This window comes from Hyperoodon ampullatus, assembly GCF_949752795.1.
Source record: "Hyperoodon ampullatus genome assembly, chromosome: 1".
In the NCBI taxonomy this organism is placed as follows: Eukaryota; Metazoa; Chordata; class Mammalia; order Artiodactyla; family Ziphiidae; genus Hyperoodon; species Hyperoodon ampullatus.
In genome coordinates, this window is record NC_136914.1 from 157,413,018 (window position 1) to 157,438,949 (window position 25,932).

The 25,932-nt window shown below is 37.2% G+C and overlaps 1 protein-coding gene across 1 annotated transcript in view; it reads left to right on the top strand.

The window, feature by feature from the left end:
- DKK2 (dickkopf WNT signaling pathway inhibitor 2) overlaps window positions 1-25,443 on the top strand; it is a gene marked incomplete at its 5' end in the record, with an annotated part of 120,360 nt that extends 94,917 nt beyond the window's left edge. Inside the window, 3 exons of the mRNA XM_079709796.1 lie at window positions 20,351-20,501; window positions 21,913-22,068; window positions 24,532-25,443. Of these exons, the coding sequence (XP_079565922.1) occupies window positions 20,351-20,501; window positions 21,913-22,068; window positions 24,532-24,782 (558 nt within the window). The 3' untranslated portion in view covers window positions 24,783-25,443. The remainder of the gene's footprint in view (window positions 1-20,350; window positions 20,502-21,912; window positions 22,069-24,531) is intronic.
- Between the last annotated feature and the right edge of the window lie 489 nt (window positions 25,444-25,932).

The following is a 25,932-nucleotide window of genomic DNA, read 5'->3' on the forward strand; positions in this document are numbered from 1 at the left end:
CTCCTCCATTGTTTGTGCCTTTATTTTATGTATGGATAGAAAATAAATACAAGTCATAAAAATGTGACTAGAGCTGTCATCTTTTTACCCAAAATAAGAGTCCAAATAGCCACCCCCCACACAGAGCAGAGCTCTAGAAATGTGTAATTCAAGTCACCTGGTACCATGGGCTCTGCAGGTGTTTGTAACACACACCCTTTACTGGTAAATGGTTTCCTGGTGTTTCATTTAGTCCCAGTGTCAGTGCATAAAGAAGGAAATCTCAGACATCAAAGGAAGAAAGAAGATTAAAGGATCCCAGCACTTTAGAAACAAGACATTGTCAGCTCTACCGTTTACTCCCCAACAATGCTTGTCCATACTCAACCCCAAGCAAAGTGACCAGGAGAGCGTGCACAGATCTGGTAGGCAGATGTTGGAATATATGTTGGCTATATTGCCAGTTGTCATCTATACACATGTACACACATGGGGTAGGGCAAAGAAAGTGGTTGGGGGTTGATGCTAAAACACTGGCATCGACTCCTGCAGAGATGCAGGAGAGGAGTGGATGCCCTTATCAGTGCTTCTAAGACCTTTTGGTGTACACAGACTAGGACACTGGCGGGAAACCTTATGTGTAAGGATTGACCTGTGTCCATCATGTCAATGAGATAGGTTGCTTGAAGCTATATATCTAGTAAGTGCCTCAAGTAATACTAAAAGAAGCCCTCTTACCTTTGATTTTAAGCAAACTAATTCATTCAACATTAATGACTATACCATGCCAGGCACTGTGTTTCAGACCCAAGATAGGAAACACCTCTAGTTCTGGCATTTTGGAAGTACAAATTGAAACAGTTTAATAGTTTCCTCAGCCATGCTGGAAGGGCTTAACTAGTTAAGTAAAAGGACTGATCTTCAGCAAGGAATAAGACTAATTTACATAATGATTTTAAAGCTGATACAGTGCTTTTACGTACACATTTTCATTTTGATGTTGATCCAGCCAATAAACCTGTGATGTAGAGAAAGTGGACACCTCCTATAAGCCTACTTTGTTTAAATATACAACGGTCCTTGGTTGAATTAGCAAAACCTATAATTAGAAAATAGGTGAATAGGCAACTCAGTTTAGCATGATGGTTCTCAAAGTATGGTCTCCTGCAACATCAAGTATCACTGGGGAGCTTATCAGAAATGCAATCTCTCAGGCTCCGCTCTAGACTTAACCAGAATCTTTGAGGCTGAAGCCATGCAATCACCTCTAGGTGATTCCATGCAGGCTAAAGTTTGAGAACTGGTCTGGTAAAGAATTTAGAGTTAGAAAAAATGGGTTCTGTTTCAGGCTCTAGCACTTACTAACTGCAGGCCACTTAACAGTCTCTGATTAGGCTTCCTTACCTACAAAGCTGAAGTTGATAATGCCTACCCACACTGCTTAATCTGTACGGTGGGCAGAGGAGGGGTATTTTGGAGTGATGAAAATGTTTTGGAATTAGATAGAGGTAGTGGTGGCACAAGACTGTGAATGTACTGAATGCCACTGACTTACTTTAAAAAAATGTTTAATTTTGTTATGTGAATTTCACATCAATAAATTTTTTTAAAAATCCTATTCAACTCACTTCCCAACTGAATGAAAGAATGTGCGTGAAGGCTCTTTGCCAATCAGAAGGTGCTATACAGATGTGGGCTTATAGGAAGGCTATTCAGAAAGTAACTTTCCTCAGGTACTTTTATTTTTCCTGAGAAACAGAGAGCCCTGTCATTTAGATAGACATTTAGCAAGTGTTGCCAAACAATATGGCATTTTAAAGAAAACATTTTATTTTTATGGTACCTTTCAAACAACTGTCAAGGGGTGAATTTGAGGTAGGCAGAGGGGAACACCAGCTGCAGCTGATGTGGTTAGTATCAAGAGATACAGTCCTACAACTACAGGTCATATATGCACCCAAGTTATCCCCAAACTGAAAGTACACGAATGTACTTAGAAACTTTTCACTCAGTCTGATATCAATTCTCTTCTCCTTTGTTTGCTCATTCCAAGATAATGGAGTTCCTGTGTGCTCCCTGAAAAGATGAGTTGAGAGTATGTGTACTGCCACTACCTGAGTTTTGACTACTCACAAAAGCAATGGCTTGTTTCTATCCTATATGAGTCTCTCGAGGGCAGTGACCATGTCTTATGCATCTTTACCACCCCTAAAATGCCTACATTAGTAGCACTTTAGTAAATGTCAATGTATGACAATGGCTTGAAATGGATGTTTTCCTGTAGGGCTCCTGGGACAATTTTTCACTACAGAGATTTGAGGACCAGAGGCTGAAGCACTAATTTATAAATCCAGTGATGTCATGGCTACCACCATATGGTAGATTGTGAATAATCCAGTTTATAGAAGCTCATAAGTTTACTCACATTATCAGAGGTCTTGTCAGCCTGATGCAGTCTTATCCGAGGTGGCCTTTTCAGCTTCTCCAAGGCGAGGATGGAATCAGGAGAAGGACAAAATTTTGATTCCATGTTTTCAAGATGCTGCCTGTGCTTTTTGTGTGGAACCGAGTGATTTCAGATTACGTTTGTAGTTGGCTGCTCCTTAAAGATTTGTTTTAGAGTTCTGCCTACGTTGCAGGAATTCTTTAGTGTTCTTTTCATGGAAATTTTTATACATACATGAAAGTAGAGAGAATAGTATGAGTGAACCCCCATGTGCCCATCCCATAGATTAAACAGTTTTTAACTCATGGCTAACCTTGCTTCATCCACATACCCCAACTCACCCTCACTTTCTGCAGAGCATTTGAAAATAAATCTTACACAGCATGTTATTTCATCCACAAGTATTTCAGTTCTTTTTTTAAACTTTAATTTTTATTGTATATTGGAGTATAGTTGATTTACAGTGTTGTGTTTCAAGTGTACAGCTGATTCAGTTATACATACACATATTTCTTTCTTTCTTTCTTTTTAAAAAGTGTTTCTTTATTTGGCTTCGCCAGGTCTTTGTTGCAGCATGTAGAATCTTTTCAGTTGCGACACGCGGGATCTAGTTCCCTAACCAGGGATCGAATCCGAGCCCCCTGCATTGGGAGTGTGGAGTCTTAACCACTGGACCACCAGGGAAGTCCCTCTATTCTATTTTAGAGTCTTTTCCCATATAGGTTATTATAGAATATTGAGTAGAGTTCCCTGTGCTATATAGTAGGTCCTTGTTGATTATCTATTTTATATACAGTAGGATGTGTATGTTAATCCCAACCTCCTAATTTACCCTGCCCCCATGTTTCCCCTTTGGTAACCATAAGTTTGTTTTCAAAGACTTTAAGTCTGTTTCTGTTTTGTAAATAAGTTCATTTGTATCATTTTTCTTTTAGATTCCACATATAAGTGATATCATATGATATTTGTCTTTGTCTGACTTATTTCACTCAGTATGATAATCTCCAGGTCCATCCATGTTGCTGCAAATGGCATTATTTCATTTTTTTAATGACTAATATTCCATTGTACATATGTACCACCTTCTTTATCCATTCCTCTGTCGTTAGTTTGCTTCCATGTCTTAGCTATTGTAAATACCGCTGCAGTGAACATTGGGGTGCATGTATCTTTTCGAATTATGGTTTTCTTTGGATATACACCCAGGAGTGGGATTGCTGGATCATATGGTAGTTCTATTTTTAGCTTTTTAAGGAACCTCCATACCGTTCTCCATAGTGGTTGTACCAATTTACATTCCCACCAACAGTGTAGTGGGGGGGGGGCCCATTTCTCCACACTCTCTCCAGCATTTATTGTTTGTAGCCTTTTTGATGATGACCATTCTGACTGGTATGAGGTGATATCTCACTGTAGTTTTGATTTGCATTTCTCTAATAATTAGTGATGTTGAGCATCTTTTCATGTGCCTTTTGGCCATCTGTATGTCTTCTTTGGAGAAATATCTGTTTAGGTTTTCTGCCCAGTTTTTGCTTGAGTTGTTTGCTTTTTTGATACAGAGCTGCATGAGCTGTTAGTATATTTTGGAGATTAATCCCTTGTCTATCACTTTGTTTGCAGATATTTTCTTCCATTTTGTGGGTTGTCTTTTTGTTTTGTTTATGGTTTCCTTTGCCATGTAAAACCTTTTAAGTTTAATTAGGTCTCATTTTTTTAATTTTTGTTTTCCTCTTCACTACTCTAGGAAGTGGATCCAAAATGATATTGCTGCAATTTGTGTCAAAGAGTGTTCTGCCTGTTTTCCGCTAAGAGTTTTATAGTGTCCAGCCTCATATTTAGGTCTTTAATCCATTTTGAGTTTATTTTTGTGTATGGTGTTAGAGAATGTTCTAATTTCATTCTTTTACATGTAGCTGTCCAGTTTTCCCAGCACCACTTATTGAAGAGACTGTCTTTTCTCCATTGTATATTTTTGCCTCTTTTGTCATAGATTAATTGACCATAGGTGTGTGGGTTTATTTCTGGGCTTTCTATCCTGTTCCATTGATCTTTATTTCTGTTTCTGTGCCAGTGCCATACTGCTTTGATGACTGTAGCTTTGTAGTCTGAAGTCAGGGAGTCTGATTCCTCCATTCTGTTTTTCTTTCTCAGGATTGCTTTGGCTATTCAGGGTCTTTTATGTTTCCATACAAATCTTAAAATGTTTTGTTCTAGTTCTGTCAAAAATGCCATTGGTAATTTGATAGGGATTGCATTAAATCTGTAGATTGCCTTGGGTAGTTTAGTCATTTTGACAATATTGATTCTTCCAATCCAAGACCATGGTATATCTTTGCATCTGTTTGTGGCATCTTCGATTTCTTTCATCATCTCATAGTTTTCAGAATACAGGCCTTTTGCCTCCTTAGTAGGTTTACTCCCAGTTATTTTATTCTTTTTCATACAATGGTAAACGGGACTGTTTCCTTAATTTCTCTTTCTGATCTTTCACTGTTAGTGTATACAAATGCAACAGATTTCTGTGTATTAATTTGTATCCTGCAACTTTACTGAATTAATTGATGAGCTCTAGTAGTTTTCTGGTGGCATCTTTAGGATTTTCTATGTATAGTATCATGCCATCTGTAAACAGTGCCAGTTTTACTTTTTCTTTTCCAATTTTTATTCCTTTTATTTCTCTTTCTTCTCTGATTGCCGTGGCTAGGACTTCCAAAACTATGTTGGATAAAAGTGGCAACAGTGGATATCCTTGTTTTATTCCTGATCTTAGAGGAAATGCTTTCAGCTTTTCTTCACTGAGAATGATGTCATCTGTGGATTTGTCATATATGGCCTTTATTATGTTGAGGTAGGTTCCCTCTTATGCCCACTTTCTGGAGAGCTTTTACCATAAATGGGTGTTGAATTTTGTTAAAAGCTTTTTCTGCATCTATTGAGATGATCATATGGTTTTTATTCTTCAGTTTGTTAATGTGGTGTATCGCACTGATTGGTTTACAGATATTAAAGAATCCTTGCATCCCTGGGATAAATCCCACTTGATCATGGTGTATGATCCTTTCAATGTATTGTTGGATTTGGTTTGCTAGTATTTTGTTGAGGAGTTGTTTCTTTAAGAGAAAAGAACTTTAGAAAAATAACTGCAATACTATTAATATTATCAAAACTTAGAGTTAACAGTAATTCCTTAATATCATTAAATATCCAGTAAGTAGAATTCTTGAATGTTTACAATTTTGGAAATTATCAAGGAAAAGTGATTACAATTGAAATTTGTAATGTGTAATGAAGACCAGTGCTTGGTCTTTATTTGTCTGTAAATTGACACATCGATAATGTGCTTAGGCAAATTGTGATATCATTTTGTAAAAAGCACATCTGCAAAATATCTGTAGTTTCCAGGAGCCTGTTATTTTCAGGGTCTCATGAAAATACGTGCAGTTTGTAGAGAAGCTCTAGCAACTGTGGCATCTGTTAGCAGGAGGAGTCTTTCTGGCTGGTGAGATGGTGAATTTAAGGATCTACGGCTGGGCTGAGGTTATGTGGAGAGTACTGAATTCATCCTCACCACACCCAGGTTATGCACCCAAATTCCCAATTTTTGTGTTATTTTCGGCAAAGTCTGTCCTCAGTGAAAACCATCCTGCTCTATCACTGGAAATACATTTTTTGCCTGTGATTGGGTATTGGTTGAGAACTTGGCATTGAACCAGCCAGACAGCAGGACATGGGTGTATATTATTACCCCATCTCTGTACATCCAAACATGTTTATCTAACAATGGAAAGACCTCCTGCAGACATTACGAGGACAAGATGTATAGATGTTAAATGAACTTCTCTGTAGAGCTCTCCAAACACATGTTGGCAGTTGTGACAGAGAGAGTTAATTTGTTAATACTTAAGAAATTCACTGCTTTGAAGACAAATAGCTCTATGCACAGTTACTGTTAAATATTAATAATAACTATTATTATAGAGTCAGTAACTGGCTGATTACTCTTTTAACTGATTCATTCTATGAAACTGTGTTTTAAAGAACTGTGATTTCTTTTTGGAAGGTTCCCAAAAAGCAGGACTGGACTTTTTAGCAAATTTGCTGTTATTTATTAATGTCTAAGTATAAGAAAGGCATCCTGATGTTTCTTGGAATCATCATTTGCAAGCTGCAAACAGCTTTCAGTGTACCATTTATGAAAGTACAGCTCCAATTCTCGTTACTATGGGATAAACAGTATTATTTCAAGAGCTCGTTCTTGGCTTTTCCAAAACATCCTGTTTAAAATCGTAGGCAGAATTTGATCAGTGTGTATTAGTCAGTGCTGTGCTCAAGCAGAGGAGATGAAAAGCAGTACATGACCAGATCCTTATGCTTTTTATCCACCCTCAGAAAAGAGCCTGGCGAGTGCTGGGTTTTGTAATAAAAATCACTTCATCCAATGTTAATGTGGAAACAACTTGATTTGTTTGTGTGAATAAAGTTCTGGTGATCTCATTTAAACCCGGGAAATGTTATAGTCAGACTGTAATCCATCCTATCTGATACCTGCTGTGCCCAGGTGTGGCTGTGTCTTTCCTTTCCTTACAGAACAAGGGAATCCAATCACTCTAGTCTCTAGACTGTGCAGCTAAACTGTACAGGAGTCTTATAGAGAATTAACCTTTTCAAACACACAGTGACATCTCTGCTTGGACTCAAAACATGTAACAAACATTTCACTTAGGAAATTTGACCTAGAAGGTAGAGTTCTTATTTTTTTCCTTTTTGCACACGCAATAGGCTCATAGAATCTTTCTAAAAATACCAAATGTGAATCTAGTTTAAGCTGAATAAGTTCTTTGCAAATTTCTCTAAGTTCTTAAACTTGGGAGCAGGGCCTGAAAAACGTATGGATGTCCCCAAAATTCTGATGTGTGGGCATAATGAGGGGAGTTGTTAGGTGCATGTAAGAATTGTAGACATGATTTGAATTGAATTTGGTTCATAACATAGACACGCTGTCCACATTTTGGGGTAAAAATTGACATGCCAGTGAGATTTAACTAATTTAACATGGTGAGAACCTTGTTTAACTCAATTTGTTTAAGATCATAAACAAGTTAGACATTAAATAAATGTTTTGGTGGTGGCATTCCATGGGGTGAGCAATTTGGCAAGCATTAGTCTTTGTTTTGTGCTGGTTGTTATATCGCAGTGACGAAGGTGTATCAAGAAATTGAATCCCTTTAGTATTCCACCTACATACCTTTAGGATGTTTAAAGGAAGCCATCATTAGTTGCTCACCTTTTTGCTTCTTTACAAAAATATCTCATAGTGGTTGAGGTTAACTAGGAACACTATCAGATATGACCTCCAATAAGAAAAATATTGAGAGACAAAGGCAAAGAAAATTTATAAAGAAGTATTTAGGGTGGAATGTCAACAGGTTCATCTGATCCTCAGAAGTACCCAGTGTCATAGTTCCCACCCACCAAGAGGCTTAAACAATTTCCTGAGGACAATTAGGAAAGAGATGAGATACAGAGTCATTACTATGAATGGCTGCTAGGACAGCATTATTGCTGTGGTAGAGACCATCAATACCACTTAGATATAAAGAGCCTACTTTTCACTTTAGATAATTTATATGTGAAAAATATCATCAGTTATAGGACTGTAATGTAAAGGAGCTGATGATAGCACTTGAAAATGTGAATCTGAAGCTCAACATGAAATATCTGCAGCCAAGTTGCTGGTTGGAAAATTACTCATCAATCAATTTTCTTTCTTTTTTTAAACACATATGGCGTCCTAAGTTAAACAGTTACAGGTTACAAATGATTTATGTAGGACTTAGCTGATTTTTAAAAATCTATTTCAAAATATATACAAAATCATCTCTTGATTTTCAACTTCATTCCTTTTACCATCTGCTGATGGGTACTTATATGAGCATTTTTATCAAATCAATGGTACAAATTTCAAACCACTGTTGCAACAATATCTCATTCATTAATTCATTACTGGACAAAATGTGGAATGCTAACTTATTCCACATGACCATTGGAGAATATAGACATGAAAGATGATTTCCATAATCAGAGAGTATAAAGAAGGCAGAGGAAGAATCTAACAGAACATGATCTGTATCATGGGACAAATAAGCATGAGGTGTTAGCAGAATGAAGGTTAAATTGGACATCCAAATCAGCTAGGAGTGAGGAGCTGCCCAGAAGGTTTCCAAAAAGTGAAGTTACTTGATATAATCTCTGAATGAGTTGGAATTATTCTGATGATGAAGTGAGTGGAGGAAAGGTATTTGTGGCAGAGGAAAAATGTTTGCAGATTCATAGACATGAGGGTGTGTGGATGACTAAGGGATGTGCAAGCAGCCCCTATCACTGGAATATATAATGCAGTGCTGGCTGGGGGGGTAGATACGGGTCATATGCCATGCTAAAAACAGAAATATTTTCTGCTCATCTTTATTGCTACAAAATTGCCTTCTTTGGTTAAAACAAACAAACAAAAACAAATGGGATATATTTCAGATAGAATCCCAAACATAGTTCCAGAAACACTTTACTGCTGGATGTGAGGGAAAAAATTTTGAAAAAAGTATAGGATTTTAGATTGACCCCAGTAAAGTTGTATTACAAACTTTATTAACAACTTGGCTGATGAATTTTGATTTGTTTGCCTAGACTTCCTTTTGACCAAAATAGCACTTGAGTTGTGTTGAGGCAGGACATATCTGCCCCAATCCCTGGGGTGATCCTTGCTTTCTTAGCTGCACTCCACTTCTCTTTCCTACTCTCCCTCCCACATCTCACATTTTAAAGCCCCATATTTGCTGAAAATTCTGCTGGAATGTGAGGCCAGACACAGAGGTGTTAAAAAGAGTCCAATGGCAGTACATCTGGGGATCCTTAGGAATGAACAAGGGCCAAGAAAAGGAGTAGCAGAAATACAGAGGAGCATACTCTTTGCAGGGTCTGGAAGGACCAGTGGGATGAAGTGACTTAAGCCCTGAGACATGATTTCATTTTTTTCATCTAGTAACAAATCATCTGATCTCTCTCACACTTTTGAGAGTGTCCTGGTCACCACAGCAAGCAGATATACAGAGATGTGGGTGGTGTGGGGGGACCGATGTCTTCTATGTGTTTTCTTTGAGATTATTAACACATTGAATATGTCATCCTAAATGAATCACATTTCTGAGGCTGAGGTTTGAACACCAAGGTCACACAAACCAACGCATCTGTCATCTGACTCATAATTTCCTTCCTTTCCAATCCTCTAGCAAAGCATTTAAATAGAATTTTTTGATAGAAGATTATAAGCCAATGAATGATGTCTTTCTCTATGCCATATTGTTCACTAGAAGTAAATTTTCTTTGTCCTTATGTGCTGACCGTCCCTTCCTCCTTCTACACAATAAGAATTTAAATTTGTTCACGGGGGCAGGAGGCTGAGAAGTAAGACCACATATGTATCAAGATATTGACTATTTTTTGGAAAAATGTTTTATTTTAATAAACAACATATGGTCATATAATTGCTATTATCTGACACTAAAAATAGAAATACTCTCCAGGTTGGGACTTTTCAACCCAATCGTCTTGTGAATACCTGAAATAAATGAGTAGCCTTGGATATTGTAATTTCATGTGTCAGGAAGTCAGGCAATAATTCCCCTGGATGCTTTAAACCTATGATTATGTTAGAGACTCTGAGACTGATTCAAACTCTCTCAAACATTGTCCTGATCTTTGGAACCCAGAAATGACAACATAGGTGTACTTAGAGTGCTCTTTGCATTAAGAACTCCTATGTGAGATCTGCCTTATCAACTGAACATTCCAAATAAATTAAAATGAAACACAGGCATGTAGCATAGGTCCCTACCTATTTTACAGGTTATATAAATATCAGCTTAAAATACCTAGGGAAGGAATCAAACTGGAAAATGGGAAAGAATAAGGATGGTAAAATAACTGATTATATGAGATAACTCCTATTCCTTTCTCTTGGTAACAGACAAGCTTAGTAACTTACACAAACTTATCTTTTAGTAACTCATCCAAAGTTCAGGAGTTGAAGTGCTTCATCCTGTTGCACATATAACTTGCCTCTTGTCCCTCTATATCTCAGGAGTGTGTAATATCGTAATGATTCTAGTCCATGACTCTTCACGGACTTACTGTTTATTTTCCTCCAAATGGCAAAGGCAGAAATAGATTGAGTTACTTAGGCAGAGTTCTGTGTTAGACCTGTGAGCCACCTCTTCGCCCTACTTTTTTTAATCAAAAGGTTTCTTAGGTTTCGATTCAATCTCTGTGGCTATTGCTATTGCGTAAACCTCTTGCTCCAACCTTCTGGGTGATCTTTTGAGACCGTGCTTCATCTCAAATGTTTGCTTCTCCTCCCAGCACACCTAGAGGATAAAATGCTGCCTGCTTGCTTATTTATGACTCTAAATTTAAATGGTACATTTTATATTCTCAAGCAATATTTACACAGGACTTAAAGTAGTTCTTTCTTAAACAGAAATTGAGTATTTTTCACTGCAAATGAATACTGAGGGCTATATTTTGCTGTGCTTTTTCCATCTTCCCAACTATAAAAGAGCAATATTTTCAATTTTATCAGCTTCCATCAATTGTTTCCTCAAAAATCAGATTAGAATATGGTGAGAGGCCATTTGTCTATTAGTCTAGCCTAATTCTTAGAAGTAAAAGAGAATTAAATGAGATTAGAGAAGCATAAAGTTTGTATATTTTATACTAAATGAAATCAGCCAAAGCAATAAACATTAGCTCAATTAAATAACTGTTGGAACAATGGATTGTTTATGTGTGTGTGTGTGTGTGTGTGTGTGTGTGTATGTATCATTTGAATGTTGCATTGATGGTCTTATTCTGCTAATAAGATGACATTTATGAAACAAAAGAGAATTTTTAATCACGAAACTTCAATCTGTATTCTTGATACATTTGCAAGAAGCCCTGTCTCTAGGAAACCCAAGTTCTTCCAAGCCTTCCTAATATGAAAACCATGAGGCATAAAATTAGCAAGTAATAAGAAATTACACTTTCAATCTCAAAATATTAAAGTTGTCCCTCGGTGTCCACAGGGGATTGGTTCCAGGAACCCACACTGTTGCCAAAATTCAAGGATGCTCAAGTCCCTTAGGTGAAATGGCTTGGTACAGTCGAGCCTCTGTGTCGGTGGGTCCCGTGTCGGTGTGTTCCACGCACACATACACACATGCCACACACATCTTCATGGAGTTCTCATGTTCTCATTTCTAAACCCATGATATTATAAGTGAAAACTTACTCCAACTAATGAAACATTTCAAATTCACAGGTGTTTATGTTTGGACACAGAAATCTTTACCAACATTGACCTACTCTATAATCATAAAGAAGGTCTAAACAGCAGTTTGAAAGTATGTTAAGTTTTCATATCTACCTGTACATCAGTATTTGAATTTTCAATGTGCTTTTCATTGGAAAGGAAAATTTGATGCTATACAAATAGAAAATAATAAAATCATACATCATCTATTTATCATACTTGATACAGGGAGGAAGAGTATTTGTTTTGTAAAGACCAACAGGATACACGATGCAAAGAAAATTGCAAAGCTGTACACCGCCAACACGACACAGGTGTACACCACATGAGGATATGAAACAAGCCAGCAGTAATGGGTGTGTTGACAGCTATGAGTCCACACTGTGTTTCTCCCAAAGTGCACTGGTGTGTTTATGTTGTTACTTTACTTTTTAATTTGTTTTAGAAATCCTCAAGCCCACTCCTAAACACAGTGCTAAGTACTAGGAGTCAAGATGAACCTGCCTGGAAATAGTTGTTGTCAGTGGGTCTCTTAGACTCATATTGATGTTAGGGAACCAATCCCCCCCTTAGACCCATGTCTATCTGGGAGGTACTACGGAGTTCATATCTCACGTAGACCAGACACTGTCTGTATAAAAATGTATCAGAGCATCTTTAATCTTTGCAACAATTCTATAAAGCAGTGTTTCCCTATCTTACCTTATCATATAATCACCAGGACAGTATTCATTAAAAAATATAGATTCCTGGACCACATTCAGTCCTACAGAATTAGTCTCTATGAGGAGTCTGTGAATAAGTAGTTTTTAAAGACACCTCATGAGATTTTTAAGATTAGGTAAGGAGGGAAATGCTGCTGAAGGTAGTATTATATCCATTTTATCAAGGAGGAAACAGAGACTCAGTTAAGTAACTTGTACAACAAATTAACTGTGAAGGCATAATTCAAATTGCAATATAACTCCAAATTTCTTCCTACCATGTTACCTTGCTGTAGGTCATGAGGTCAAGCAAATATGTAAGGCTACAATGAAAATTCTGTATTATAGACATTCAATTCTGGATTTAAAAGAAAACATAAAATTGTGTAGTTTCTTCCTCTGTTTTGGTTAGGACAGTTACACTGAACCAATTGCAGAATTATAAAGGGCTTCATAGTTATATGTGGAGTATAAAGGGCTCCAACCACTGCTGCCAAATTACCCTGGAAATGCTTTTTGAACATGGGATAGAAGTGTTCTGTCCTATATATTCCAAATGAGGGCGAAATGGTCAAAAACAAGCAAAAATAAAAAGCCATGTACTGTTTAGATTTCTTTAGGTGCTGAGACCATATGGGAAGGGTTCCTCTTCCCATTCACCCCATGATCAACAGCAGTAATGGACATGTTACAGTTGAGAATGTGGTCTATGTTCAAAGTAGAGAATTCCCTGGAATCTCTTTTCTGCTTAATGACATACAGAGAACAGGGTGAAGCAACTAAAGTTGGAGAGGACCCTGCCTTTATTTCACAGAATTATTGTTTCTTAGGATTTAAATGAGGCTTTCTGAATACATTGGGGAGGTTAATGAACCCCTGGCAGAAATCTATCATTCCTAATTTATAATCCAGGCAGTATTTGTAGAAATTCTCTCAATTTTGAACTTTTATATCAAAAATCAAATGTCTAACAAACTTAGCCTTGAAATGAATATGTATAAAAGGTATTCAAAGGTTTTCCACGGTGTGCACAGCATGAATTGTTTTAGGGAATCAATTTCCAGATCCTCAACTTCCATGGTTCTTTTTCTTAGAATTGTCTGGAATATGCCTGTGTTTACAATAAGTCTTTTGCTATTTTATGTGGGAAAAAAAGCAAAACCGTCACACATTCCAAATCTTGATATATTGCATTAGCCAAAGGTATAAAATCCACTTTTGGATGAAAAACTAAAATAGAATTTGGAATATTGGTTTTAACAAAGATATTCTTAATGGTTGATCAGGGCATCCTAAATGTACAAAGGCACTTTCTTTCCTTCTCTTATCTTCTTCTTGGATTGATCCCTTGATCATTATGTAGTATCCTTCCTTGTCCCTTGTAACAGTCTTTATTTTAGTCTATTTTTTCTGATATGAGTATTGCTACTTCAGATTTCTTCTGATTTCCATTTGCATGGAATACCTTTTTCCATCCCCTCACTTTCAGTCTGTATGTGTCCCTAGATCTGAAATGGGTTTCTTGCAGACAGCATATATACAGGTCTTGTTTTTGTATCCATTCAGCCAGTCTATGTTTTTTGGTTGGAGCATTTAATCCATTTACATTTAAGGTAATTATCAATATGTATGTTCTTATTGCCATTTTTTAAATTGTTTTGGATTTGTTTTTGCAGGTATTTTTTCTTCCCTTCCTCTTTTGTTCTCTTGTGATTTGATGACTATCTCTAGTGTCGTGTTTGGAGTGCTTGTTCTTTTTTGTGTATCTGTTGTAGTTTTTTGGTTTGAAGTTCCCATGAGGTTTTGATATAGCAGTCTATATATATATATACAAGGTTGTTTTAAGTTGCTGGTCTCTTAATTTCAAATCCAGTTCCCATTACCTGCATTTGTGCTCTCCTCTTCTCATGGTTGCTGGTTTTGATACCATACTTGTATGTGGATGATTTCCTACTTTTACTGTATGTTTGCCTTTACTGGTGAGCTTTCCCATTTGTGATTTTCTTGTTTCTAGTTGTGGCCTCTTTTTTTTTTTTTTTCCCACCTAGAGAAGTTTCTTTAGCATTTGTTGTAAAGCTGGTTTGGTGGTGCTAAATTCTCTTAGCTTTTGCTTATCTGTAAAACTTCATTGAATCTGAATGAGAGCCTTACTGGATAGAATATTCTTGGTTGTAGGTTTTTCCTTTTCATCACTTTAAATATCCTTCTCCTATTACTAATTTTTAAAAAGTGAATCTTGGCCCCAGTTGGAAAGTTCTGGATATAGAACATTCAAAATAGTTGTTATGACTTGTGCATTTTAAAATTTAACTGAATGTCTTCTAAGACTAACTTGTTCAAGGAAGAATATCATCTATTGGTAAATATGTTGTGATTTATTTTAGGATCAGGATGCATTTAGGATCAGGCTGCGTTGATCAATATTTTATTGAATCATGACAAATTACTGTGAACTTCACCTTATAAAATGTTTAATGTTATATATCATATTAATAAAACAAACTTAAACTTATGCTGAAACATTTTACATGTCAAATGCAATGATACATGTTTTTCAAAGTTAGTTTAGGGGTAATGCAGCCAAAACATTTGTAGATCACAGAACATAGTTGTTAGTGTCTGGATCATAGCTGGTGTTCAATAAATAAAAGCTGAATAAATAATTATTGATTACTGAATGAATACCCAAGCAGCCACCCTAAGAACCTATGGCACAGAGCCAGAACACCATGAAATATCTGAAAATTTCCTCTCAAATTTAAAATAGCTCAATTCTCCTGGCCTTAGGTTCAGGAATCCTCAAAGATGCATCTAGTAAACCCCTATCCCCTAGAGGTAATTGTGGACAAAGGAAAAGATCAAATTGCATAGCCTTTGGCATGAAGTGTACAACTGCACATTAGCCGGATTGAGTTATATTTCCCTGCACCTCCTGCAGTTGCAATGTTAGGGTTTGAGTTTGAAATGACCACCTTAAAGGATAGCATATTTTGCATGCTCACTGAAATAAAGATCTATCATGTGGAATGTCATGACAAGGGAAATTAATCTTTAAGAACCTAGAGGACACCAGTGTGACCTGGTTTCCCAAATGTAATTGCCAACCCTTTGCTGTGCTCTCTTTAAGACCCCAGACATGTTCCAATCCCCAGCCCTTTGCTGCTACCTCCCTCTGTCCACTTGCCTCAAATGTTTTTCATTCCCACAGCTGGGTTGTCCCTCTACAGGCTTTCTTCTGCCTGCCCAGCTGATGACGTTTTTCTGGCTCCAGAAAACTTCCGAGATTGTTACAAACAGTGCTTACAGGGGACAAAGGATTGTCCCAATTAAAACAACAACAACAACAAAACTAGGACAGTCTTGCAAGAATCCGAATGGGTGGGTAGCCAACATGAACACTTTATGTTGTTTCTCTCTTCTTCATTCCCCCCATCATTAAACAGGAACATGTCATTGTTTTGAAAGCCTGGGAGTTAAACTAAGGTTTTAGCTGTGGCCAAAGGTCTATTGAATAGTCAGTGCTGCTGAGACACCTGAAACACTTTTTCTCCTTTCATAATCACTTCACTGTTGGACTGGGGTGTTCTAAGGGATGGGCAGTAATTGGAAAAAAAGAATAAATTCAGCCCTAAATCTAAGTCTTGATTTAACAGGCCTTTTCTCCCTGCAGTTTTAAGAATAATTGAAAAAAAAAAGGGCTCAATTAGTTTAAATAAGATGAAGTAACATTTTATTTTGTTCATTAGAATATTATTTAATTATCATTATTTGCATGATGGGATTTTGCTTATAACTCTGATTACACTGAGTTTAAGTGGACATAAAACTGTTGTCACAAAAATGGAATGAGAAGATGTTGTTTACAGTCTTGTGTTTTCCGCCAGTATTCTGTTTTTTCCAACAGCTGCAGCAGGACATGCTGTTGGTATTTGGAGGCTTCTAGAAAGAGAAGTGGCCAAGTTTATTTTCCTAATCTCTAAATTCAGCACATAGGTCACCACTCAAACACCTTTTCTATGTGTGCATTAATAGTCATTATTAAATGCTCTCAGTCACGACACCTTACAAGGAGGCCTAAAAGCCAGGGCAGGGCTCTGATCCCCAAGTGTTCTGCCACTGAGCACATGTGATTTATCTGCAGAAGTTACTTAACCTCTCTTCACTTCATTGTTAAAACTGTAATAAATAAAGATTCTAGATTAGCAAAAATATCCTTTATACTAAAAAAAGAAATGCTCACTTCTGACAGACTTATTTTCAAGCTGTGTCCAATGTGTTCACTCTTATTTTAGTCATGTCATGGTGGTAATAACTAGCACTGCTATTTATGGGAACAACTGTATTTTTAGCCTAGAAAGGGGGTTGGGCAAAACTTCTTTGTTTTTTGGCCTGATCATGGACAGCTCTCATGTTTTCTTAATTTATGGCCCATCATCTGCTATTATTAGATATCACAAATGAATTTATCCCCTAAGTGTGACTAAAGCTAAGTCATGAATGATTCTGCATGAAGGCGAGTATTCCTGGATGCTCAGGCAACCAAATTTCTGATTCAGTTTTGGAACTTTTAGTACAGGAGAGGCATGTATAAAGTCTCTCCCTAATTCTTTGACTTGATTTCCAGTCTTCCACACAGACTGTCATTGTTCCTAAACTCAAGTAAATGAAGAACCATAAAAATTGACTATTAATAATTTCCATAGCAGGTTAAGAAAATCAGTCTTATTCATTTATAAAATAAGTGCCAGGGAAGCATATTATTATTTTTGTTAAATGGAAACTTAAGACTAAGGTACTAAATGTAAAAATCATCATTAAATGGGACCTTTGGAGGCCAAAGTAAAGTATTTTTCCATGGGAAAGCTTCTTAATGACACTTTTATTAATGTATATAATTCCCTTCAGTGGTCTGTTAATTGCCACAGGTCACTTCTTCAGGATTCTCCATAACTGCTTTAACTATGTGCTTTTCTTTCCGTCTCTGTCTCTGTCCCAATCTCCCTCCCTCCCTCACTCCCTTGCCTAATATGATACCATTTCCAGACATGTTAAAAGGGTTAACGTAGGAAAAACCCAATAGCAAGCTGCAGAGCCTCATACTTGAGTTGAAAACTCTTTACTAAAAAACAATGCATTAGGCTGAAAACATGAGAATTGGTATTAATGGGTCAGAGTCATATTTTCTCCTGTTCTGTATTCTCTTGCTAATGGTTACACCAAGGGAAACTTTATGGCTGACTAGATCCATCCTGGGGGAACACTGATTTCAGATGTTTCTGAAATATCACTTGCTTTCCCTAAACTTGTTTCAATCAATTTTTCTCATCCATTCTTGATTTTATTCATATATAAAGGCTGTTTTTTGGAGCCAGGAGTTCCATAAGCATACTAGAAGCTGTGTAATATAACCTCTCATTTCAATTATTAAAATTTATTTTTTTTATCATAGCACTCCTCTTAATATTATGTTCTGGGATTCCATTCCAAGGACAAGTTCACATTAACAATAACCTTCAATTTAAAAAAAATCCTGCATACTTTTTCTGCCTATATCATTTATATTTCAAGCCAATTAAAAGATATATTGGAACATAATAAAACTACCTGATATTTTATCTCTTCCCTCTAAAAATTGGTGAGAATTTTACTGTGATCCTATTCACAAAGTACTACTGTGCATATTACTTTTTGTAATAGCATCAAATATTTCCCATCTCAAGTATTTTCCATTTCAATATTTTCCATTTCCCACCAACTGAGAATGGGAAGACTATGATGTGCCTTCCACAATTTTCTGTGTAAATGAACTGCTACTTTTAGCAAACAACTTGCTTTCTACCATACAGGCTAGTTTTTAGGAATGGAATCAAGTATTATTCTATATTCAGAATCCCTTGAGGAGTCATTGTTTGAGTTGAATTGCACATGATGTTTTAGGTGGCATGTGTTTACTTCCATTGAAAGAACATGTCTTATTTTTGAGGAAGGAAAAGAAACTTGTGAGACATCAGATGTTTTTTGCAAAACAATTTGGTGAAATAAATGTAAATGAATCAGAAACATATGAATTGTATTTCAGTTAAAATTAATGGGTTTAAGTATGAAGGCAGTAAAGCACTCAGGGGGGAAAGAGTGTAGCAGGTCGGGAAGTGACATTTGTTTTGTTTTCATCCGTCTTGGACTCTTGAAAATGGCCTAATACTCTGAATTCAACCTCATTCAGAGTCTCTCTTAAGTCTAAAGATGAAGTTATAGAATGGGACAATAGTATTCAAATTAATTTTATAGCTTTATCTGGCTTCAGTTATAATTTTATAGCTTTATCTGGCTTCAGTGTCAAACATTGCCACTGTGCAATTTTTCAAAAGCACTTTCAGTTTGAAGTTAGAGGTTTTTCTATTCTCTTCTGAGGGTAAACAGTAAATTGTAATGATGCTAAAAGTGTATTTTTTTTCATAGAACAACAATGTAAAGTTTTCAGAGTCACATATCAACTTTGTATTTATTTCCTCTTTCTAAGATGAACAGATCTAAATGGAAAACATGGGGCAGAATGCATACACACGTACGCTGGAGAAGGGCACAGGGAGAAAAGGTGATGGAACAGAGTGAGAGAGAACGAGAGGGGGGAAGGAATAAGCAATGCATGCAGGGGTGAGGTCATCAAGCCTCATTTCAAAAGTAAAGCGCTCAAACCACACTACTTATTTTAGTGTCACAAAAATTTTATCCCGTAGTTTTATAGTCATATCATTTATGCTTGCTTAAAAACAGCTACATAGCTTCTTTTTATTTTTATATTTTTCAATTTTTAAAAAATGCATTACTCTGACAAGCAGGGAAAAAAATGAACTACAAAAAAAAAAAAAAGGACTTACAAATAATTTTCCCTGTCAACATGCCTCAAAATGTGAGTACTGTATGTTTGATGTGTGGTGTGATATTTCAGTGTCTCAACTCTCAGTCTCTGAAAACAGGGACATTTTAAGTGTTCCAGTAACTTGCAAGAGACAAGGAGTATATAACTGGATTGTGTGTTTATATATATATATATATAATATATATTCTTTTGTTTTTGAGATAATATATGACACTGCTTAAGTAGCCTTCTGAACATACAACTTGGTAGAGAAATGTAGGAACAGAAGTCCTTTCTGTATAAGTTGAAGGTACAGTAAACCATAGGGCTGTTTTTGTGCGTTAAGAGCCTGCTGTTTTGTTTCCTGAGAACATGATGTTGTATATCAGTCACTGGAGTTCAGCGTCTCTCTGACCACTCAGAGCTCTGCTGCTGCTCACCACTGAGTTTGGAATGAAGATGCTGCTCCTTGATTTCTTTGTGCCAAAAGGTTCACTGCTTCAAGCTCTTCTTAGAAGCGTCTCCCCTCTTTGCTCCTCTATCTGTTCCATAATTGGGCAGGAGATGTGTTTTAGCTGCTACCACAGCCTTTTGTTGCTTTATTTAACCTTCTCCTCATCCTAGTTTAGTGGGTAAAAAACGGAGTGGCTAGGCTGTTTCATTTACACCTTAAATCAGTGGCGATATAACATTTAGAACTGGTTTTGAGCTCCCAGAGTCACTCTTTAGGGCTCTACTAATCAACATAAAGTCTAAATCCTAACCCCTAATTTGTGTCAATGAAAATATATGAATAGTGCCAACTTTATCTTCGTCACCATCAACAGTAAATATTTATAAAGTCCTCAATTAAGTAACTTACTATGTAATATCTCTGCTGAGCACATTATTACAATGGTATATTTCCTTTGAGGAGGGATAAATTGTGATTTATTTTCCATCATGATTTGGTGCAGTAACTTTTTGTTACAAGATCTCATCTTTGCTTTTGGTGTTGTTGTTCCACTTCATGACAGGCCTACCCTTGTAGCAGTGATAAGGAATGTGAAGTTGGGAGATACTGCCACAGTCCCCACCAAGGACCTTCGGCCTGCATGGTGTGTCGAAGGAAAAAGAAGCGCTGCCATAGAGATGGCATGTGTTGTCCTGGCACCCGCTGCAATAATGGTAAAGGTCTCGCTCAGTGTTGAAGGGCCTCTTTCCTTTCATGTAGGAGGCCTGGCTACCAAGTTAGGCTGCCTTCTCCTTAGTCAGACTCCTGAAATGTAAGGAGCCTTTCAAAATTGGCAGGAATGGGATCAGAGTTTAGATATGTATAAGATTACCTGGATTCCCTCTCAAATCTTAGTTTTCCTGGGCTCTGACCATCTCCTATAATTTATAATCTATGCTGATCTAGGATTTGCCGTATTGAAATGTTGCATATAAATAGCTAGATGTTCTATTCCACTAAACACTTAAGCAAATATGTGCAAAGGAACCAAAGAAAGGAACATGCTAGGATTTAGCAATACACTTGTGAATCTGTTTTCCATTTCCATACTAGTTTCATACTTTTACTCTTATACTCAAGGTGTCCTTTTTTTTTTTTTTTTTTTTTTTGTGGTACGTGGGCCTCTCACTGCTGTGGCCTCTCCCATTGTGGAGCACAGGCTCTGGACGCGCAGGCTCAGCGGCCATGGCTCACGGGCCTAGCCGCTCCGCGGCATGTGGGATCTTCCGGGATCTTCCCAGACCAGGGCACGAACCCATGTCCCCTGCATCGGCAGGCGGACTCTCAACCACTGCACCACCAGGGAAGCCCCCAAGGTGTCCTCTTTTGAAGGCCCTACCCCGTGGCATGCACAAATGCTGATGGAGTAATTGGTTCCTCCAAAAGGAGACACAGGAGTCTATTCCCTGGCCTTCACCCAATCTCAATGAGCTTAGAGGCAGACAATTCAGCATTAATGATAAAATGAAGAACCACCAACAACACATAGTAAAACCATTAAATAATTGCAGAAGGTGATCAGAAACATACACTTAGTCATACAAAACAACATAATCAGGCTCATATTCCTATACTTATTCCTGACCTCTGGGCATAGTCCTATTGGAAGTACCCTGGACAAGAAGAGGTGAAGGGAAGAAGACCTCATACCATTAGAGGTGTTTACAGTGTAGACAAGGATTATACTGTTGATTGAAAAAGGAACCTTGATCTTTTTCTGATCAGATGTCTGATTAGACAATTTTAAGGTATTAAGAGCTAATAATAACTTAATACTTTACTATGTCACTATTCTAAACACTTCACATATATTCACAGTAATTTAGTGAAACGAATTCTGTTTTCATCCTTATTTTTGCCCAAGGTCACTTGGTCTTGAGGGTGACAAGATTCAAATCAAGAAAGCCTGGCTCAGGACCAAACTATTCAATTCTCAGTCTGGACAAATATGTAAATAAATGAATAGATGAATGAATAGACAGATGATAGATAAATGGCTTCATACCTCACATCAGGAGAATACTTGGATAAGAATCACACTTTAGAGAATTGAATAAGTCTAACTGATTACCTGACCATCTCCAGGCATCTGTATCCCCGTCACTGAGAGCATCTTAACTGCTCACATCCCAGCTCTGGACGGCACTCGGCACAGAGATGGAAACCACGGTCACTACTCAAACCACGACTTGGGATGGCAGAATCTAGGAAGAACACACACTAAGATGTCACATATAAAAGGTAGGGATATCTGTAGCTCTGTGTTTACTTTTTCTTGTTTTATAATGAAGTAAAAGAAAAATATCGATGATTAATTCCATTGGTTTTGTGTGAAATTTGAAAAAAAATATTGGGAAGTTACTTAATAGCAAGATTTTTTTTTTTTTTTTTTTTTTTTTTTGTGGTACGCGGGCCTCTCACTGTTGTGGCCTCTCCCATTGCGGAGCACAGGCTCCGGACGCGCAGGCTCAGCGGCCATGGCTCACGGGCCCAGCCGCTCCGCGGCATGTGGGATCCTCCCAGACCGGGGCACGAACCCGCTTCCCCTGCATCGGCAGGCGGACTCTCAACCACTGCGCCACCAGGGAAGCCCCAATAGCAAGATTTTAACTGAATTTCTTAATTCTTAATTTTGAGGATGCTAGAGGTTTCTTAGAGATCTTAAATTGTTAGAAAATACATATTACAAGAATTGCAGTACCCTAATTAACCATGCCATTTTCTGAACAGCCTTTTTACAGGATGTTTAGAATAAATCTTTTATACAAGCATTTCTCTTCTATATTCAAGCATAAAGCATTCCAAAAAATAAATGGGAAAATGCTTGCTGCCATATGATCAAATCACTAAGATTTAGAGTCTTTTTGTCATTTTTTCAGATTCAAAAATTGTATTTCACTTAACAACCAGATAATATACTGCACATAAACCAATTTACCAAAAATAATTGAGATTATATATGCCCATAAAATGCCCTTCCTTGTGTCAAAATATGTGGGAAGCCTAATCACTAACAGTAAAATTTAAAAGTATGAAATTACTGAACCCAGTTACTAATAGTAAAATTTTGAAAAATAGAAATACCTATATTTTTTTGTTTTGAAATACCTATATTTTTAAAGGAAGTTTTTGCAAGTGTATTCTGTGGAGCACTATTCTTTCAAGACGTTCTGTGAATGAAAGAGCCCTGTGTTCAAGAGTTTTGTAATAAGGTATCTCCCCATTTCTGGAACTTTATAATTAACATTGATATACTGAAGTCCAGCAATGAGGAAAACTGGTTAACTTTTTTAAACATTGTATTTCCCTGGTTTACTTGACCACAAAACCATTTCCCCACATTTTCACCTTCTGCAGAGCTAGTATCCTAGAGAATACCTCACCTATTAGTCCAACCTGGAATACTAATGGTCAAATCAATAGGGCTAAAGAGACTGACAATTCCTCTTCAATTATCCCTTGTCTATACCCCCTGAAGGCCTAAGTGCTTTATCCACATCTCCTATTTCTAGTCCACCAAATTCACATGCATTTGTTAGTATTTGAGTATCTTTCTTTATTCTGACAGATATCTATGTCACAGTACAGTTCCAAATTTATTGCTTTTATCTAATTATATGTGGAATTTTCTGATGGCAGCCAGTAATAAATCTTATACAACTCAGCTAGTGAGTTGCATCCACATCACACAGTGGAACTGGTGAGCCAAGTCTGTCCTGCCGCCATTTTTGTAAATAATGTTTTATTGTAACACAGACTTGCCCATTCACTTATGCATTACCTATGGCGTTTTTTATGATACAACAGCAGGATGAGGAGCTGTGACACAGATCACATGGCCTAAAAAGTTTAAAGTATTTACAATCTGGCAGGTTACAAAGAAGCTTGTTGACTAGTACTTTTTTATAAAGATTACATATCAACGCAGCTGTGATGTGTGGGTGTTCTTTGCTGTCTTGATTGTTTTTCTGAATTAAATACCCAGATTTGTGCTCCTATGTCATTTTTATGATGGGTTCTTGGTTGACCCCGAGGCTATCTGCCCTTGCTCTGCTCCACTCTGTATCTCAGCTTTTTATAGACTTCATTTCCTGGGCTCCCCGTCAGATGGCTTCCGACCACATGGGTTTGGCTGTGGTGAGACTGAGAGGTAGAGGAAGGGAAAAGCCAACAGATTCTCTCTGCCTCAGGTAGTGTTCCTGGCAGAGCTGTACCTCATTGGGGCCTCAGCTCCTGCCAGGTGGGCCTGTTGGGATTCCAGTTCCCGCCCTTGCCCCATTCAGATACCACCAGCTCCTTTGGATCCTCCAGACTAAATGTGGTAGTGGCTTCCTGTTGTGTTGCTTTACCATCCTCTGGTACTTCTTAGCCCTGCCACTCACTATCTATGTGACCAGTTCTCTGCATTAAATATCTTCTCTTTTGAATACTCAGAGATTCTGTGTTCCTGGCTAGATTTTAACTGATACATGGTCTTTAGGAGTCCCAGACAATTACAGCCTTCACCTTGAATCAGAGTTTGTTTACTCTTTCCAAGAAGATACCAAATTAATTAATTTGAAAGCAATTCTGTTTACTTATTTTCACTCACCTAGCAAACAAAAAAAGAACAGAGAAATATCTAAAAGCACACCATGCCAAAGTAAAGAGAAGATTTTTTTTCTAAAGTGTCATGGTAAAATCTTTTGGTCATCATCTCCATAGGGCATGAAGGAGACCCCTGTCTACGATCATCAGACTGCACTGAAGGGTTTTGCTGTGCTCGTCACTTCTGGACCAAAATCTGCAAACCAGTGCTCCATCAGGGAGAAGTCTGTACCAAGCAACGCAAGAAGGGCTCTCACGGGCTGGAAATCTTCCAGCGGTGTGACTGCGCAAAAGGCCTGTCTTGTAAAGTATGGAAAGATGCCACCTACTCCTCTAAAGCCAGACTCCACGTGTGCCAGAAAATATGACCACCTCTGAGGGAAGAAAAGCATCACTAGCAGACTGTGAATCTGTGTATTTAATACATTATAGCATGGGGGCAAACAGATTTGGATTTCAGAAGGGCTAAAATGAGGAATGTCATAAGAATATAGATCACAGAAAGAGAAAGAAAATGGAGCAGATTAGAAAGGGTGACAAGTGTGGTACAATCTGTGTTTCCACCATGCACCTTGTTTATGTAAATAATGTATACATTTGTGAAAATGCTATGCCTCAAAAAAAAAAAAAAAAAACAGTGAAATTACTGACGAATACCATGTGACTTTCCAGCAGTTTAGGTTGTGCTAGAGGATCAGTTTCCTTCACATTGGTGATTGATTGCCTATAAAAATAACCTAAAAGCCATATTTCTCTTTTAAGTTATACTTTAACAACAAATTACTCCCCATATATCCTGGCATACAATAGACTCTAAAACATGAAAAAAGGAGTTGTTAAATAGGAAATGAAAGCGTGGAGCAGAGTTAATTTGCAACACAGAATCACCTTTTAATTTGGAATACTACTTCTTACCACTCAATTAAAGACCTTCGTAGATGATAAGAAAAAAAGCAGTCGATATTTTCCAGATAATATCAAAATAATCACAGGTCTTTTGTCTAGTCCTTCAGAAAAAAACAAACTCGTTTTTCCTCACACTGCTTATTTACATTTTTCAAAATTTTAATTTCACTTATAATTAATAAGAACCAGTATAATAAGACAAAAATAATCCATTCAGATTCTAAAGGATCTAAATTGCATCTCTCTTGATCATATGTGATTCCTACCCATTTTATTCTCCATATTATACACGTTATTTGTGAATAGCACCAAGCAGAATTTTCAGATTGTAAAAGTTTTAAGATGCCCAAAATAAAAGTTACTAGATCACATTTTTTAAACCTTTGGCATTCCCTATTTTTGATAGAATTGGACATTTATTCTTTACATACTCTGCAGTATAGTAGGGTAAAGCTGATAAAAGAGACGAGCTACATGTGTCCTGCACTGAAGCACAGCAAGGAAATAAATAGGGAAAATGTTGTCAAGTGTCCAGGTTTTGGCAACACATAGATCGTATGTCTGAAGCACAAACTCACTTTTCATATTTGAAGCCCAAGGCTGCACAACCTA